The sequence below is a fragment of the Acipenser ruthenus genome, chromosome 22, assembly GCF_902713425.1.
Source record: "Acipenser ruthenus chromosome 22, fAciRut3.2 maternal haplotype, whole genome shotgun sequence".
Classification (NCBI taxonomy): domain Eukaryota; kingdom Metazoa; phylum Chordata; class Actinopteri; order Acipenseriformes; family Acipenseridae; genus Acipenser; species Acipenser ruthenus.
The window spans coordinates 2,351,675-2,365,890 of record NC_081210.1 but is presented as its reverse complement, the minus strand read 5'-3'; the positions used below and the strand labels follow the sequence as shown (position 1 = coordinate 2,365,890).

At 41.8% G+C, this 14,216-nt stretch overlaps 3 protein-coding genes across 3 annotated transcripts; 2 read left to right on the top strand and 1 right to left on the bottom strand.

Annotated features, from left to right (window-relative positions):
• LOC117431666 (ATP synthase subunit f, mitochondrial-like) lies at positions 1 to 1,721 on the top strand. The gene is made up of 4 exons (XM_034052881.3): positions 1 to 133; positions 933 to 1,040; positions 1,229 to 1,345; positions 1,593 to 1,721. Exons 1-4 carry the CDS (start codon positions 118 to 120, stop codon positions 1,619 to 1,621), a joined length of 270 nt encoding a protein of 89 aa, XP_033908772.1. The 5' UTR covers positions 1 to 117; the 3' UTR covers positions 1,622 to 1,721.
• A 415-nt stretch (positions 1,722 to 2,136) lies between these two features.
• On the bottom strand, positions 2,137 to 7,456 carry LOC117431665 (cleavage and polyadenylation specificity factor subunit 4-like). Its single transcript, XM_034052878.3, has 8 exons — positions 7,186 to 7,456; positions 6,610 to 6,660; positions 5,941 to 6,093; positions 5,120 to 5,215; positions 4,743 to 4,836; positions 4,521 to 4,611; positions 4,206 to 4,388; positions 2,137 to 4,035 (listed from the first exon to the last, which is right to left on the bottom strand). Exons 1-8 carry the CDS (start codon positions 7,286 to 7,288, stop codon positions 3,967 to 3,969), a joined length of 840 nt encoding a protein of 279 aa, XP_033908769.1. The 5' UTR covers positions 7,289 to 7,456; the 3' UTR covers positions 2,137 to 3,966.
• A 130-nt stretch (positions 7,457 to 7,586) lies between these two features.
• ptcd1 (pentatricopeptide repeat domain 1) lies at positions 7,587 to 14,058 on the top strand. Its single transcript, XM_034052877.3, has 9 exons — positions 7,587 to 7,882; positions 8,439 to 8,970; positions 10,009 to 10,149; positions 10,498 to 10,716; positions 10,877 to 10,978; positions 11,123 to 11,860; positions 12,762 to 12,878; positions 13,204 to 13,386; positions 13,677 to 14,058. Exons 2-9 carry the CDS (start codon positions 8,467 to 8,469, stop codon positions 13,857 to 13,859), a joined length of 2,187 nt encoding a protein of 728 aa, XP_033908768.2. The 5' UTR covers positions 7,587 to 7,882; positions 8,439 to 8,466; the 3' UTR covers positions 13,860 to 14,058.
• The last annotated feature ends 158 nt before the right edge of the window (positions 14,059 to 14,216 follow it).

Genomic DNA, 14,216 nt, shown 5'->3' with positions numbered 1-14,216 from the left:
TGTAAACTCTGTTCTATGGCGTGATTGCGTTGACCTCATTCCCAGAATTCGCTGTGAATTTCCCTTTACCCGTACTCCCAGGAGCCTCTTCGGCGTTAATGACACACTGCAAGCAAGATGGCTGACGCACCAGGTAATGGTTTAATTAATTTGTTATTTTGGTAGAAAAGCAAGGGGATATATATCTTTTTGTTGTGTGAGTTTTGTTTTAAGAAGCAGATATGAGCACAGGTATTTATTTTAAAAACTAGGCATGGAGGCCGATTGGGACTCATCGTTCTTCAGGAGTCAAGTCAAGGTCTTTTCGTCATTCGAGATTATAAAAAGCCTCGGGAAACGATGTACAGTATATCAAAGTAAAGATTTAAAATTGGCGGTTGTAGATACATGTTATTTTTTAATCGTAGGACCCCTTCCTAATTTATCTGTGTGTAGCTGCAGCTGTCTTTGTAGTAAGAAGTTGCCTTTAATGCATTATTTTGAACGCAGTAAGAGCAATCCAGTTACCACTGTACAAGTTTATAGTTAGGTCAGTTATGCTTGTGCATTATTATTTGCAAAGAGAATACATACTTCTCACTCACCAGAGTATTATTGTCCAGAAAACCCGTGTGTTCTGCAATGCAGTGTATTAAAATTGCCGTAGGCTTTTTCGAATAGAGAATATAATAACGGCTTTTCAAAAATAGTTGCTGTACGTTTTCAGCAAAGTTTCAGCCTTATACCTCGGATCTCACACCGGTAAATTGTAATATCATATGAATGTTTTGATACTTTTTTGTTTTGTTTAATAGTAAACAAACTGAGCTAAGAAAAACACATTTGGTCTTCCAACAGAATACGAATTTATCACACAGCTGTTAATTGTTTGAACTACTGTAGGGATTCTTAATGCCCTTCCGCCCTCGAACTAACCTCATTTTTCCTTGCAGTGCCCATTGCACAGAGGAGGCTCATGGATGTGAAACTGGGAGAGCTCCCAAATTGGGCTGCTACTCGGGACTTCACTCCCAATGGAATCCTGTCTGCAGTACGCAGAGGTAAAGCATTGGGTGCACTTGAGTTAGGTTCTTGTAGGTTTATTTGTTAAATATGTACCTGGCAGAATTCCTTGTTGGAGGTTGTGGCTTTTATGTTTGTCATTTTCTATTTTTGGTAAAACAATTAACTTGCTTGTTGCCTAATTTTCACCGCTAGTTCTTGTTTGTTTTTATTTCTGCAACTGCAGGACATGACAGATTCTACAACAAGTACATCAATGTGAAGAGGGGGGGTATCGGTGGTGTTGCCATGCTGCTCACAGGTTACGTTGTCTTGAGCTACATCTGGGAGTATGACCATATCAGTAAGCTGCTCTTCTTTTCTATGAACTCTGTTCTACATAATGTGACATTCATATAAAGAAGGGTTCTTACCACCTGCACTAAATTAAAAAAAATGTTTTACAGTAAATACATAGCATACAAGCAAACCTTATATCCAATGTAAATTTTCAGATCAAGAATGCACATTGATACCTTCCAACTGTATCTTACCTACTGCAAATATTGTTTAATTTCAAGCTACTGCCTTTTCCTTTTTCCCATTTATAGAACATGACCGCTGGAGGAAGTACCACTAAAGCACTGGATTTCAACTAGGCTACAGCAGCGTAAACACCTTACCTTGTTAGTGTTCTGTAGTGTCATGGTGTATGAGGAAAAATAAAGTATATCGTTGAATGTGCTGTGTGTGTGTTTACAAAACTGAAATGCATTAATAAGCAAGGTGATGCATATTGTGCATCTGTTGCATGTACTTTAGAAACATAATCCACTGAACAATTGCGTTTATAAAATGGGAGAGGCACCAGCGTGTGCTTTGTGGTTCTGTATTTTCTGATTAGAATACATCCGAATGGTAGTTATAAAACTAAGACACCATGGTTCTTAAATGCATCTGTAATAATGGAACTAATGGATTGGAATCAGATCTATATTGTTCAGATTATGGAACCACTGGCACAAGCTAGCACTGTTGAAAAAATTACTTGTAGATGACATAAAATGGATATCTTAGGTTACTGTTTTAACACAAAAGTTTTGCTAATATGAGTGGCATTAAAATAATTGTAAATTGCTATTACAGTCAAATGTATTTTTGTCAATTACATTTTTTTTAATCACATAAGGCACAAAGAACACAATGGGTGGCAGGTTATTTTAACAACGAACATGAATACAGAACTCATTTTGGAACAATATTCTTTAATTAAAAAAACATGAAAAGAACAAACATTTCATCAGTCCACGTTTGGGTTTGCCAGTAACTCTGCCTGCAAGTTTGAACGGCCCTCTCGGCTCTGGCAAAGGAGTTTGACGCTGTTTGGTCTCGGCTAACATGTAAACCTCTCAGGTACACCATTTACAGAGCTCATGGAATGTATTAATCTTTATATCTACAAATACATGAACAATATGACTTGGCTCATTGCGGGGGACATGAGCAGTACTTCCTATTGCTCATTTTGAGCTAACTTACATTGGCTCATGAATCATGAAGCATGTTGTCCAAGATGCTGTATTGGCTCACAGGGAATCCCAGTCTCCAGATAACCTTACAGTCAAAGGACCAAGTGCTTTAACACTGGAGCTCTTACGTTACAAGACCCATTCCTTAAGATTGACCGAATCAGCCTAGGCTTAGTATGACCAAACAAACCTACAACTGGCACTCAGAAACACAGGCTACTGTATTAAACTGAATACAAATGAAGAGATCATGCTCTGGCATTGGAGAAAACACAGTAAAAACAAAAAGCAATAATCTGATGCCAATTAAAAAAACAGTTAATATAGAAAAGCAGGCAGTAACATGTATTCTATTACATTATTTTCCTGCACATCTTTTGTTACCTTTTTCAGTAGTATCAATCATTAATGAGAATACAAGAAAAGTAGCTGAGATAGTTACTGAAATGCACCTGCGTTCACACTCCTTGTTTATGACCCCAATACAAACCAGCTTGTCTTTTCCACAAGCTGAGACAATAACCAATGGCTGAGCAGCAAGGGAGTGCAGAACACATTTACTTGAGGATCCTGGCTATAACTACATTTGCCCACTAGGCAGCACTGTGTGCCAAGTTAAAATCCCAGTCAAAAACTAGAGTTACTGGTGGCACTGGACGCTATACCAAAATAGATGAAGAAAACTAATACAAATAAAATTGACATGGAGCAGATGGCAGCCATACGATTCTGTTATTCTGCAAGTACTTCCTGGGCTGTGGTTTTGCTTGCCTGCCTTGTGGCTAGTGGGTTAGCTTTACTTTAACATACACAGTAAATTACCAGAACAGAAAAGAAGCACATGTCTTGAAAAATAACTAAAGTAAAAAAGCATAAAAAAGTGTTGTTTTTTTTTTAGATTGACGTATTGCATGCGATTCTAGGTTGGATGCCCCAGGGGTTGCAACAATGTAATAAAATACCAAGCAAAGCCTTTAAGAAAAATCCCAGTAAATAGTAAGACACTGCCTGTTATCCTTATTGTCACCCTAAGTCTTGAAAGAATGCTTCCACACTACTCCATACATGCAGTGTGCTAGATGCATAGCAATGGAAGTGAATCAGGCTGGCGTACTCATGCCTGCATTCTCTTAACAACCACTAATAGACTTCAGACTAACTCTGCATCAACCACCACCATTACAAACTAAAAAGCAAGAGTCCTGACAGTCCGCTACTGTTCTCTACCTGCAGGCAGCTGGTATTTTTCAAAGGGGGCAACTTGTAAGTGACAAAACGGTTTGACTGTGAACTAATCACAGGGACAGACACAAGAAACTAAAAAGGGTTCACTGCCTCTTTGAAATAAAAAGGGGTCCCCTGAAAATGGGATTGATGTAGAAACTGTTTCTGGGCAGCATGTTGCGCTCCAGTAACTGTTTCCAGAGTTCAGGTTCCACAGGCCAGCGAGGACTAATTACTGCCCACTCAGGAATGCCAGGTGTCCTTTGGTACATCGGTTTGCATAGTGCCCCTTCTCACCGCACTGTACAGGGATGAAAAAACAGTGTTAGAACGAATCCAGGGGTAATGGAACCAAAAATGTATTATGGATGTGTAGACAAATAGTTATTTATAGTACAGTACTTTGACACGCTGCACTAAGCCAGTCCACCACAAGGGAGCACACATGATCTGTGTGTAGACTGTGCTTACCTTGTAACAGGTGACCTGCTCCAGGGGCCTGGGCCCTCTGCTTCCTGTGCTGTTGCCATGGTATTGCATGGCTCCAAACCCCTGCGGCACCCTCTGTTGGTTGGAGGTGGCATTGGTGCTTGTGAGCTGAATAAGGGAGGACGATGACCTCTGAATCATTGGAGTAACGTTTTGCTGCTGAAACTAAAAGAAAGTATCCACGAATACAGATTCAAGGAGATTTGCAGGTAATTACTCAACTTTAGTCCTGCTTCACTCCCAAATGCTTGAAAGCCAGGATCACACCAGGCAATTCCTTGAGAAAGTTCTACTTACATTCGGAAGGTTCCGCGATTTCTGCTGCATCGCCGGTTGCTGAGGTAACGGCGGTTGTTCCGTTGTTCCCATTGGCAACTCAAAGCGAGGACTAGACAGAAGATGAGGGGCATATTTACACACCGTTATCGTTTTTGCTAACTATAAATCTGCTTAGCTTTAGCTAGTTAACTAGAATTTGTATTCAGTTTTGCTGTACATGTTACAAAATGTTGTACTTACTGCACATGTTTACAGGAGGTCCCTTCAGGACAGAACCCGACCAGGTAATTGACGCAGATATATCTTCGAGAGTGCCTGTGTCTGCACAGGGGACCTGGGGGGTTCCAATCACAGCAACACCACGATCAGAGCAGAGCCTTCTATAGGCAGAAGCACAATTACTGCTGAGCAACTTAACTGCTCGTCAAGGCAGTACATCCATACCACAATGGAACTTGATACTCAAACCGGGATATTTTGTGTATATGAAAAATGCAGTTAATTCTGAAACTACATTTCGTAATATTTCTACATACAATAGATTACAACGTATGTTTCATAATTATGGATGATACTAGGATTTTAAACAAAACACTGGCAAGTAACCAGACTCATACCATGTTTACAGAATCCTCGGTCGTACCACGGGCAGTCTTTGATTTTTGACTCGGGGTCAATGTGCAAGAATGGACACTCCTTATTACTGCACTCTCCTATGAAAACCAGAACAACACAATGAAGGGCTTTAACATCCAGCTGAGTGATGCACTGCACAGCTCTGAGACATTACATGGATCAAGGTCATCCCTGGCCAGGTGTATTAAGCAATCAACTATGAAAGAGCTGCAATGGCCAGTAATGGAGGAAGCGGTTAGTCTAAACACAGTAACATGCAGGTCATGTCAGGGATGGAAATAAGACTCCTATTGCATCATTATTATTTATTTATTTATTTATTTATTTATTTATTTATTAGTAGAAGCCCTTAGCCAGGACAACTTACAGTTGTTACAAAATATCACAATAGAAAGTATCACATTGCAAAATATCACATTACAGACAAGAGCAGTTACAAAGTACAGTAACACCAGTAGAAAACAAGATCAAAATCAATGAGAAATAAAGAATACAGTAAATAATTACAATTAAGAGCGAATTCGACTAGCATAGCAGTTTCACCCATTCCAGGTTTTATTACAAGCTCAATTTGGGCCAGTGTATAGGTAACCACCTTTGGTGTCTCTTGTTAAACTCCCAGTAAAACTAGGAATGGATCAAACTGCTATGCAATGGGATTTCCTTCTCTGCACATAGAGAAACCTTACCAAACTCAATTGTGGTTGCAAGCACGAATCTGCAGTACTTCTTCCTCTGTACCTAAGCTATGCAGGTGGGATACTGCTGGCTAAGAGTGCTGAACCATAGGAGGCAGACTTACCAAACTTGGAGTAGAAGTAACACTCTGGCATCTTGGTCATATCATACTCATGTAGAAACTCGCACTGGTCTCCTTTCTTACACAGCCCCCTCAGCCAGTGCTTACACACCACCGTCTTCTCTCCACTGATGTGTCGGAACGGACACATGCCTCCTTCAAACAACCGGGACAAGAGGGGGCAGAGTTAGCAGAAAAACGAAACCATAGAAAAACAGCAAATCCTCATTTATACAGAGTATAACCTACATCCACTATTTACAAAAACAACACAATAATCCTCATTGTATAATAAATACGAAGACATATTAACAGCAACTGGGCTAATTATCTGTCAAACGTTTCAACCTATAAGCCACAGAAGTCAAAATGCTTGACAAAAGAATGTTACTCATTTCTATCACTATTGATACAGATCTTATGACTGGTAGTTTTATAATAGAATTTAATGAAAATAGCAAATGCATGGACATAGTACATAGAATCTTACATCTAACAATATCACTGCTCAATAAAAACAGACTGATTAGATTGTTAACTGGTAACAGGTGGCCTATATTGCGCTGGTGAACCACACAGCATAATGACAGATCAGAACATATTTCTAGCTGGCACTTTCCCTGTATTACAAAGTCCTTTTTTGGGGGCATGTTACTCAAAGGTAAAAGGTACCTTTTATACACGCTGCTTTCAGGAAGAATTCACACACAGCGGCCCCAGATTCTGAAGAAACAAATGATAAATTACATGAGGGAGAAACAAGTACTGTACAATAAAATACTGAAAAATAAAATCATATATAATAACGTATTTATAAACAATAGATTTGATACGTGTTTAATATAAATTCGACAAAGTTTTTCAGCACTAAGTATGTTAATGTTTTTTTTTTTTTCAAGCTCTAATGTTAACTAATGCATTCCTATTTCTACAGTATATGCAGTGGTACCAAAACTGGACTAGTTACCTCCGTTCAGAGCTTGTTTGTTGAAACTGAACACCCACTTATCATTTTAAGCAATTCCAGATTTGTGAAACCTCGGTGCAGACTTCGTTTTCAATAGGATTTACGTGGGTGCATCCCCACAAACTACACAAGCTTATTAAATATGTTATAGTGTTCAGCTGTGTTTGGGCGCGTACTGTACTCGTTTGAATACTATCGTTGCAGTATTCTTGTAGATCTGTCGTATGTGCAGTTTGCTGAGCCGTGTGCTGTTGTTTTTTATTTTATTTTATTTAACTCACTGTCCATGCCAGGAAACGGCAGGGGCTGTGCTCCCAGCTGCTGCTCCACAGCAATCTCCAGATCGAATTTAATATGATCAACAGTAGCAAGCAGGTCCTGCATCTTCGCTCTATGCCACAGGGCGCGCAACTTAGAAAGAAAACTTAAAAATCAAATAAAACCGTAAAAAAATACTTAGCAAAACAAAACTCTCTCCTTTCTACTCCGGTACAGATCTCGATGAGACACCACAGTTCGCTGGACGTCTGAACTCTAAACTTTCACCCCTGGGGAAGACTAATCAATCCCCGCATCACCCGCACTTAAAGGCACAGGTTACAATATTGAACGGAACTGATCGGCGTTGAAATGAATCTCACAGCAACGCAGACAGTGTGCCTGTTTATAATATTCATATTTTTAAAAGTACCCTCTAAATGAAATTATAAATCATGGATTTTATCAGGGTAAAAAATAACAAACACAGTATCATTCATAGAAAGTGAGTCAATTATCATCGAGCACTCGTCTTTCGATTAGTAAACCTGACGGGGCTGCGCTAGAGGGCACTGGCGAGAGTGCGCACATGTGAGGTCGGTGCTGGATGTACAGTACTAACTCCAGTTACCTTGTAAACACCTTACACAGAAACCGTGACATAGATTCGACATACTTTGGTAAATGACTTTGACTGTAATATATCAGGCGTTATGAAAGGTGAGTGTAACTGTCGCTTATTTGTATTATGATAGGAACAGATCAAATTACATGTTAAGATGTGTGACTATATACATTAAATAGATGGGCATTGTATATGGATCGTGGTTCTGTGGACCGGTCTTGTGACCTTGGTGCCCAAAATCGATGCTGTGAGTGTGAGCGATGCTTAATTTTTATTCTGAACGAAAGTTATTTGTATGTGTCTAAGTATATTTATTACAATCCCACTATGTCTGTGGCTGTGCTTTTGTTAAATATATCTGGTGATGGCGACTCAGTTTAAGCATTCATTGAATTGTGACGTTGTTTTTAAAAGTGATGGAATATTGTATAGTATAGTTTTTTAGTCTGGAGATTTAAATCGGTAGGTTTGATGATATACTTAAAAGACAAAAAAAAAAGCTGTAATAGCAGGAAATAATATTAAAGGTAGGTTAGTCTGTAGTCATCAGGAGATTTTTTTATGAATTAACGAATACAACACTTAATTTAATTGCGGTATAGCAATGTCAACTCACATTTTTAAAACTTGTATTTATTTTATTTTAACCAGGTGGTGAAGCACTCCTTAAAACCCCAGCATGTTCAGGATATCAACTCTTAGGCATCTCAGAAGGCATTATAGTCTGGGACAGTGTTATTCCTTACAGTACCAGAGCCCATCCCTGACCTGGAGTAGTTCAGCTTGCAAGGATGTTGGAAGTATTGCTCCTCACCTAAGAGCACTGCGACTGGGGTCACTGCTGTCTTCACAATGCAGGACTCTCAGTGTGTCATTGACACTGCAGCATCCCGACTGCACTGCATCTAGGAATAGCAGATCACGATCAGCACAGAGCCCCTTGGACGCCAAGTCCAATGAGGAACGGGAACAAGATAATCAGGGGTTAGAAGATTTTGGAACTCATGCCAAATCCTATTCATCCCGGAAGGTTTTCCGTAAAACTTCCCCGGAGCTGCAGAGCTTGCAGTTCAGAGACCCTGAAGATGCTGAAGAAGAGCCCGAGGTGAAGCCCAGAGCAGTGCAGAAGAACACAGCCTACTGGTACTTCCTGCAGTGCAAGAAGCTGATTAAAGGGGACAAGGTAAAGTGAATCAGCTGCCGCTCTAGAAACTATACCTCACAAACTGCCTGGACTAGATATCACAAGAAAAGCTTCATTCTAATGTGTTTTTCATTCCCTTTAAGGCCATTACCATTGCCACCAGTTGGTATTGTATGTTAATGTACGGTTATGTACATTACACATTAAAAGAAACCGCAATGCGGGCTCCCGAGTGGCGCATCCAGTAAAGGCGCTCCACGTGAGTGCAGGATGCGCTCTATAGCCTGCAAGTTGCGAGTTCGAATCCAGGCTATTCCTTTGCCGATCGAGGACGGGAGCTTCCAAGGGGCGGCGCACAATTGGCCGAGCGTCGCCCGGGGGGAGGGAGGGTTAGGTCGGCCAGGGTGTCCTCGGCTCACCGCGCACCAGCGACCCCTGTAGTCTGGCCGGGCGCCTGCGGGCTTGCCTGTAGCTGCCCGAGAGCTGCGTTGTCCTCCGACGCTGTAGCTCTTGGGGGGCTGCATGGTGAGTCTGCAGTGTGAAAAAAGCGGTCGGCTTGACGGCACACGCTTCGGAGGACAGCGTGTGTTCGTCTTCGCCCTCCCGAGTCAGCGCAGGGGTGGTAGCGGTGAGCCGACCGTAATAAATAATTGGCCATTCCAAATTGGGAGAAAATAAGTGTGGAGTAGTGGTTAGGGCTCTGGACTCTTGACCAGAGGGTCGTGGGTTCAATCCCAGGAGGGGGGACACTGCTGCTGTACCCTTGAGCAAGGTACTTTACCTAGATTGCTCCAGTAAAAACCCAACTGTATAAATGGGTAATTGTATGTAAAAATAATGTGATATCTTGTAACAATTGTAAGTCGCCCTGGATAAGGGCGTCTTTAAGAAATAAATAATAATAATAAAAATAATTGGCAACGACTAAATTTATTAAAAAAAAGAAACCGCAATTACAATGTTTGGCCAGGGGGTGGCACTGAGCGTTTTGCCGCACTGTGTCATTTATGACCCAGCCTTTAATGCGTGAATGTTTTTGAGGGTGATGACGGCCTCCTATTTCTTTCTTCCCCCCAGCTTGCGGAGGCCCTGGACATGTTTCAGTCTCAGATGCTGAAGGTGGAGCGTCTGCAGCCGGAGGAGTTCAATTACACAGTGCTGATCGGGGGCTGTGGCCGGGTGGGATACATCAAGAAGGCTTTCAAACTTTACAATAACGTGAGAGCAAATTCCGTCACACACTGATATCCAAGTCCAAATAAAGACGTTTTGTTATAGGAGGCCTGGCAAGGACTTTCAATATAATGCAGTGTTTTAAAACAGGATATATTAACTGACATTTAACATCTGGTGTGCTCTGTCCATATTTATGGGTGGTCGGGGTACTAGAAGACTTTCAGTTGCAAGCTTTACCACCGTATTAGGTCTCTGCTAGTGATCGTTACAGCTTTGGAATCTGTTTTTATATCTCGGTTGTGCTGCAGAATAATATTGTGTTGTGTAATTATACTTTTTCCATGGTCTAGTGCACTATTATAAACAGCCTTCTTATTTCCCTCTCTGCAGATGAAGAAGCGTGGCCTGGTGCCCACGGACGCCACCTACACGGCCCTGTTCAACGCCTGCGCGGAATGCCCCTGGAAGGACAGTGGGCTGGAGCACGCTCTGAGGCTGCAGCAGGAGCTCAAAGCCAAGAACATCCAGCTGAATCTCATCACGTACCACGCCCTGCTCAAAACCCACGCGCTGTGCTCCGATCTCAGGGCCTGCTTCCATGTGCTCAAGGTTAGATGGGATGGGTTTTGTTGTTTTTGTTTGTTCCTAGTTGTTTAACTGAGTTATCTTACCTGTACTACAAAAGTATTCTGCAGTGAATTCTCTGAGACCTGTATACAAACACCCTATGTCTTCTGCATAATAAGTCACATGTTCTTGTATCTTTCAGGAAATGGTGGAGAAGGGTCATGTGATCACACAGGAGACCTTTAACTTCCTTCTGATTGGCTGTATAAAGGATAAGGAACATGGGTTCAGGTTCGCCTTGCAGGTAAGTTAAGCACCTCAGCGTGGGAGGGAATTTGAGTTAAAACAAGACCTGTAAACACCTGTACACAATGCTCAAAGTATTGGGACATAAGGCAGCCCCGTCCCATGTAAGGGTTGGTTTAGATCTTTCTTTCTTTTTGAACAGATCTGGCGTCAGATGTTGAAGCTCGGACGAGAGCCTGATGCTCACAGCTACAACCTGCTGCTCCGCGCTGCTCGGGATTGTGGGATAGGTGACTCCTCACTGGCCTCCCGTTTGCTGCTGCAGAGCGAAGAGGAGGTCACCCCCAAAGTCACGAGGGCAGGTCAGAAGCTCAGAGGTCGAAAGGAGAGGACGAGCGAGAGAACTATCGACGTTGAAGCTCTGGAGCAGCAGATCTTTGTGGATGCTCCTGCAGGGCCGGGCGTAACTGAATTAAAGAAAGAAACTTTGGGCAAGACATTGAAGTCCATGACGTTAAACAGAAAAGCAGAGAAGAATCTGAAGGAGCAAGAAGTGTCTTCAGCCCTGGTGCCTGTGAGCCACATTGTACCAGTGGAATCGGGTTCAAACCTAGTAGCTGGTGTCGGTGTGAAACCTCCAAACCTTCTTGATCTGCACATTAATAACCCCCATGTGGTTTCCTTGGGTACGGTGGTCACCCCCTCCGACAGGCTTGGCTTGATGGGGAACATGGACGGATTCCTAGCCAAGATGCAGGAGAGCGGGGTGGCCCCTGACATTAAAACTCTGACTCTATTGGCAGAAGTAGTTGAACCCAAAAGCCAGTCGGAATCCAGCCTGTTGTCTGTGCTTGAGGAGCACAAGATAAAACCTGATATCTCCTTCTTCAACACGCTGGTCAGAAAACGAAGCAAACTGGGCGACCTTGAAGGAGCTAAGGTAGGCAGTCTTACACAGTTACCCAGATACACGTCGGTCGTGTTTTACCGCCCTTGTATTAAGAATAAAATCAATCCCCATTATATATATATATGTAACAAATGAATGCACTTATCCGTCACACGCAATTTCCAACTCCGTCACCAGTTTTCTGATACAAAGCCCATCTCGTCAATGTTACAATGTACTTGTTTATCCATCACAGTTTTTTTTTTTTTTTTTTAATTGGAAATTTTACAGACTGCTACAATACGTACCGGATTTAAAAGCATGTTCTGTATTACAGTCCATGTCCACAGTCGTCTCTTTTGGCAAGTGATATTTTCAGAATCATATTGTTCTGAATTAAAATACTACTTATGTTGAAAATATAGTACTGTACCAATAAAACCAACTACAGTACATCTAAATGGAAGCTGACTTATTTTAAAACCCAGTCCTTTCAGCTATGCGTTTTTGACGTTGTATCTTTTTTGTGTTCCCTGAAAAAACGGACAAGGGTTGGAACAGGCCAGAATGAAGTAATCAGATATGCATCACACTCGTTTAACCGTCACTGAAGTTTTATAGGGTCGGATATGTGAGTGCTAACTATACCCCAGTGTTTGCCTTGTATTTATGGTTTCCTGTTTTGTATTGCCATTTTTATAGTAAGCTTGTGCAACACCATTGACCATTCAGACTTGCTTGGCCGTCTTTAACTAATGAAAGGATTGTCTAAGTAATGGTAAAAAAAAATGGATTGTGGCACGAGTAAATCTGAGGAATTGAATATTTACCCACTTACTACAGTCTGAATGTCAAATCTTGTAATTGTTCTGAAAACCCTACAGCCTACAGGAGAAATAAAGTTTGCTGTGTCTTCTAGTGGTAATCACAGTTTTGCCCCTTGTTGCTTTAGGCCCTGTTGCCCATTCTGGTTGACAGAGGTCTGGCACCCAACCTGCCCACGTTTTGTAACCTGGCAATAGCCTGCAGGAGAAAGAAGGATGGGCTGCAGCTTCTCTCTGACATGAAGGTAGGGAAGAATCCACAGTCATGGGCAGCCAGCAGTAACATGTAATAATCCATCAAGGTATATTACAATTGAACCATGTCTGCTTACTGTCTTACTTGTGGATAGTTCTGTTTTGTAAATATAATTCTACTTGGTAAGCCTTACACAAAGTAGAGAAGAATATATATTTGTGACAACTTCTAGAACAGTCAAGTACCCAAGGTTGATGGGTGCTGTTCACTGATTTCTTCCAATAAGTTTTTTCATTCACTGTGTTGAAGACATTAACCATTTCTTTATTTACATTTCCCTTTCTCCATCTCACATTGTCCTCTCCTCAATGAAGATGTCAGGAGTGACCCCCAATGCCCACGTTTACAGCGCCCTGATTAACAGTGCCATGAAACGACTGGACTATGTGTACCTCACCGAGATCCTGAGGTACATGCAGAGCTGCCAGGTCCCTCCCAACGAGGTTATCATCCGGCAGCTGGAGTTCGCTGCTCAGTACCCAGCCAAATTTGACAGGGTAGGTGCCACAGAGTTGGGAGGAGACAGTCCTAAAGGCAGTCTCGGGCACTCGTTATTTCAAACTTGGCACAAGACTAGAGCTGAGGGAAAACTAAGCCACTGTGTGGCTTGAACTTGGTTTCAGGAGACTAGATCACTTCATGGCACACCAAGCCACTGTTCCTGAAAAAGTGGATTTGTGTTCCCTCTGCTTAAGAGCATTGGACACATTTGATTGTTCTTGTGTGCATCTTTTACAACACTCTGCACTTTTTATATATATAATAACTTTCATTGTCCCATTTTCAGTACAAGTCAAAAAACACCTACCTGGAGAAGATTGACGGTTTCCGTGGTTACTACCATAGCTGGTTGAACTCCATGGCTGCTGAGGAGTCTCCGCACCCCTGGGACAAATACAGAATTCCATTGAAACCTGAGGAAGAAGAGGATGGGGAGGAAGAATCCACAGCAAGCAAAGGGACGCGTTGAGGATCACTTCAAAACCTTGTACTGCTGGAGAATACCAATGTGTGCAAGACAAGCTACCACAAATAGATGGATGGCTGGCAACTCCTTTATTAGGCCTGTCTCCAGCAGCTTCCATTGAATATATGAAGCAAGAAGTGTATTATTTTATAAATATGTGTTGCCTCTGTATGGTTAAATAAATGACCTCAAGGAGACGGTTGTCTTTCGTGTACTGTTAAAATGCCTTTTTATATTTGAAAAAGTTTTTCTATTCAGTGGTTTATTTATTGCGCTGGCTCAGTTCCTGAGAGTATTCATCCCGTGATGTTGATGTATCATTTCTATTCATGTGTTTTCCTGTGTGCTTAATGAGCCACC

What these genes read in the sequence shown, in the direction of transcription:
- ptcd1 (XM_034052877.3), top strand. Translation starts at nt 8,467, where the DNA reads ATGTTCAGGATATCAACTCTTAGGCATCTCAGAAGGCATTATAGTCTG. An exon ending in CTTTCAAACTTTACAATAAC is followed by an intron (nt 10,150 to 10,497) that starts GTGAGAGCAAAT and finishes CCCTCTCTGCAG; the next exon opens with ATGAAGAAGCGTGGCCTGGT. An exon ending in GCGACCTTGAAGGAGCTAAG is followed by an intron (nt 11,861 to 12,761) that starts GTAGGCAGTCTT and finishes TTGTTGCTTTAG; the next exon opens with GCCCTGTTGCCCATTCTGGT.
- LOC117431665 (XM_034052878.3), bottom strand. Translation starts at nt 7,288, where the DNA reads ATGCAGGACCTGCTTGCTACTGTTGATCATATTAAATTCGATCTGGAG. An exon ending in GCCGTTTCCTGGCATGGACA is followed by an intron (nt 6,661 to 7,185) that starts GTGAGTTAAATA and finishes TTGTTTCTTCAG; the next exon opens with AATCTGGGGCCGCTGTGTGT. An exon ending in AATCGCGGAACCTTCCGAAT is followed by an intron (nt 4,389 to 4,520) that starts GTAAGTAGAACT and finishes ACTTTCTTTTAG; the next exon opens with TTTCAGCAGCAAAACGTTAC.
- LOC117431666 (XM_034052881.3), top strand. An exon ending in CCTGTCTGCAGTACGCAGAG is followed by an intron (nt 1,041 to 1,228) that starts GTAAAGCATTGG and finishes CTGCAACTGCAG; the next exon opens with GACATGACAGATTCTACAAC. An exon ending in CTGGGAGTATGACCATATCA is followed by an intron (nt 1,346 to 1,592) that starts GTAAGCTGCTCT and finishes TCCCATTTATAG; the next exon opens with AACATGACCGCTGGAGGAAG.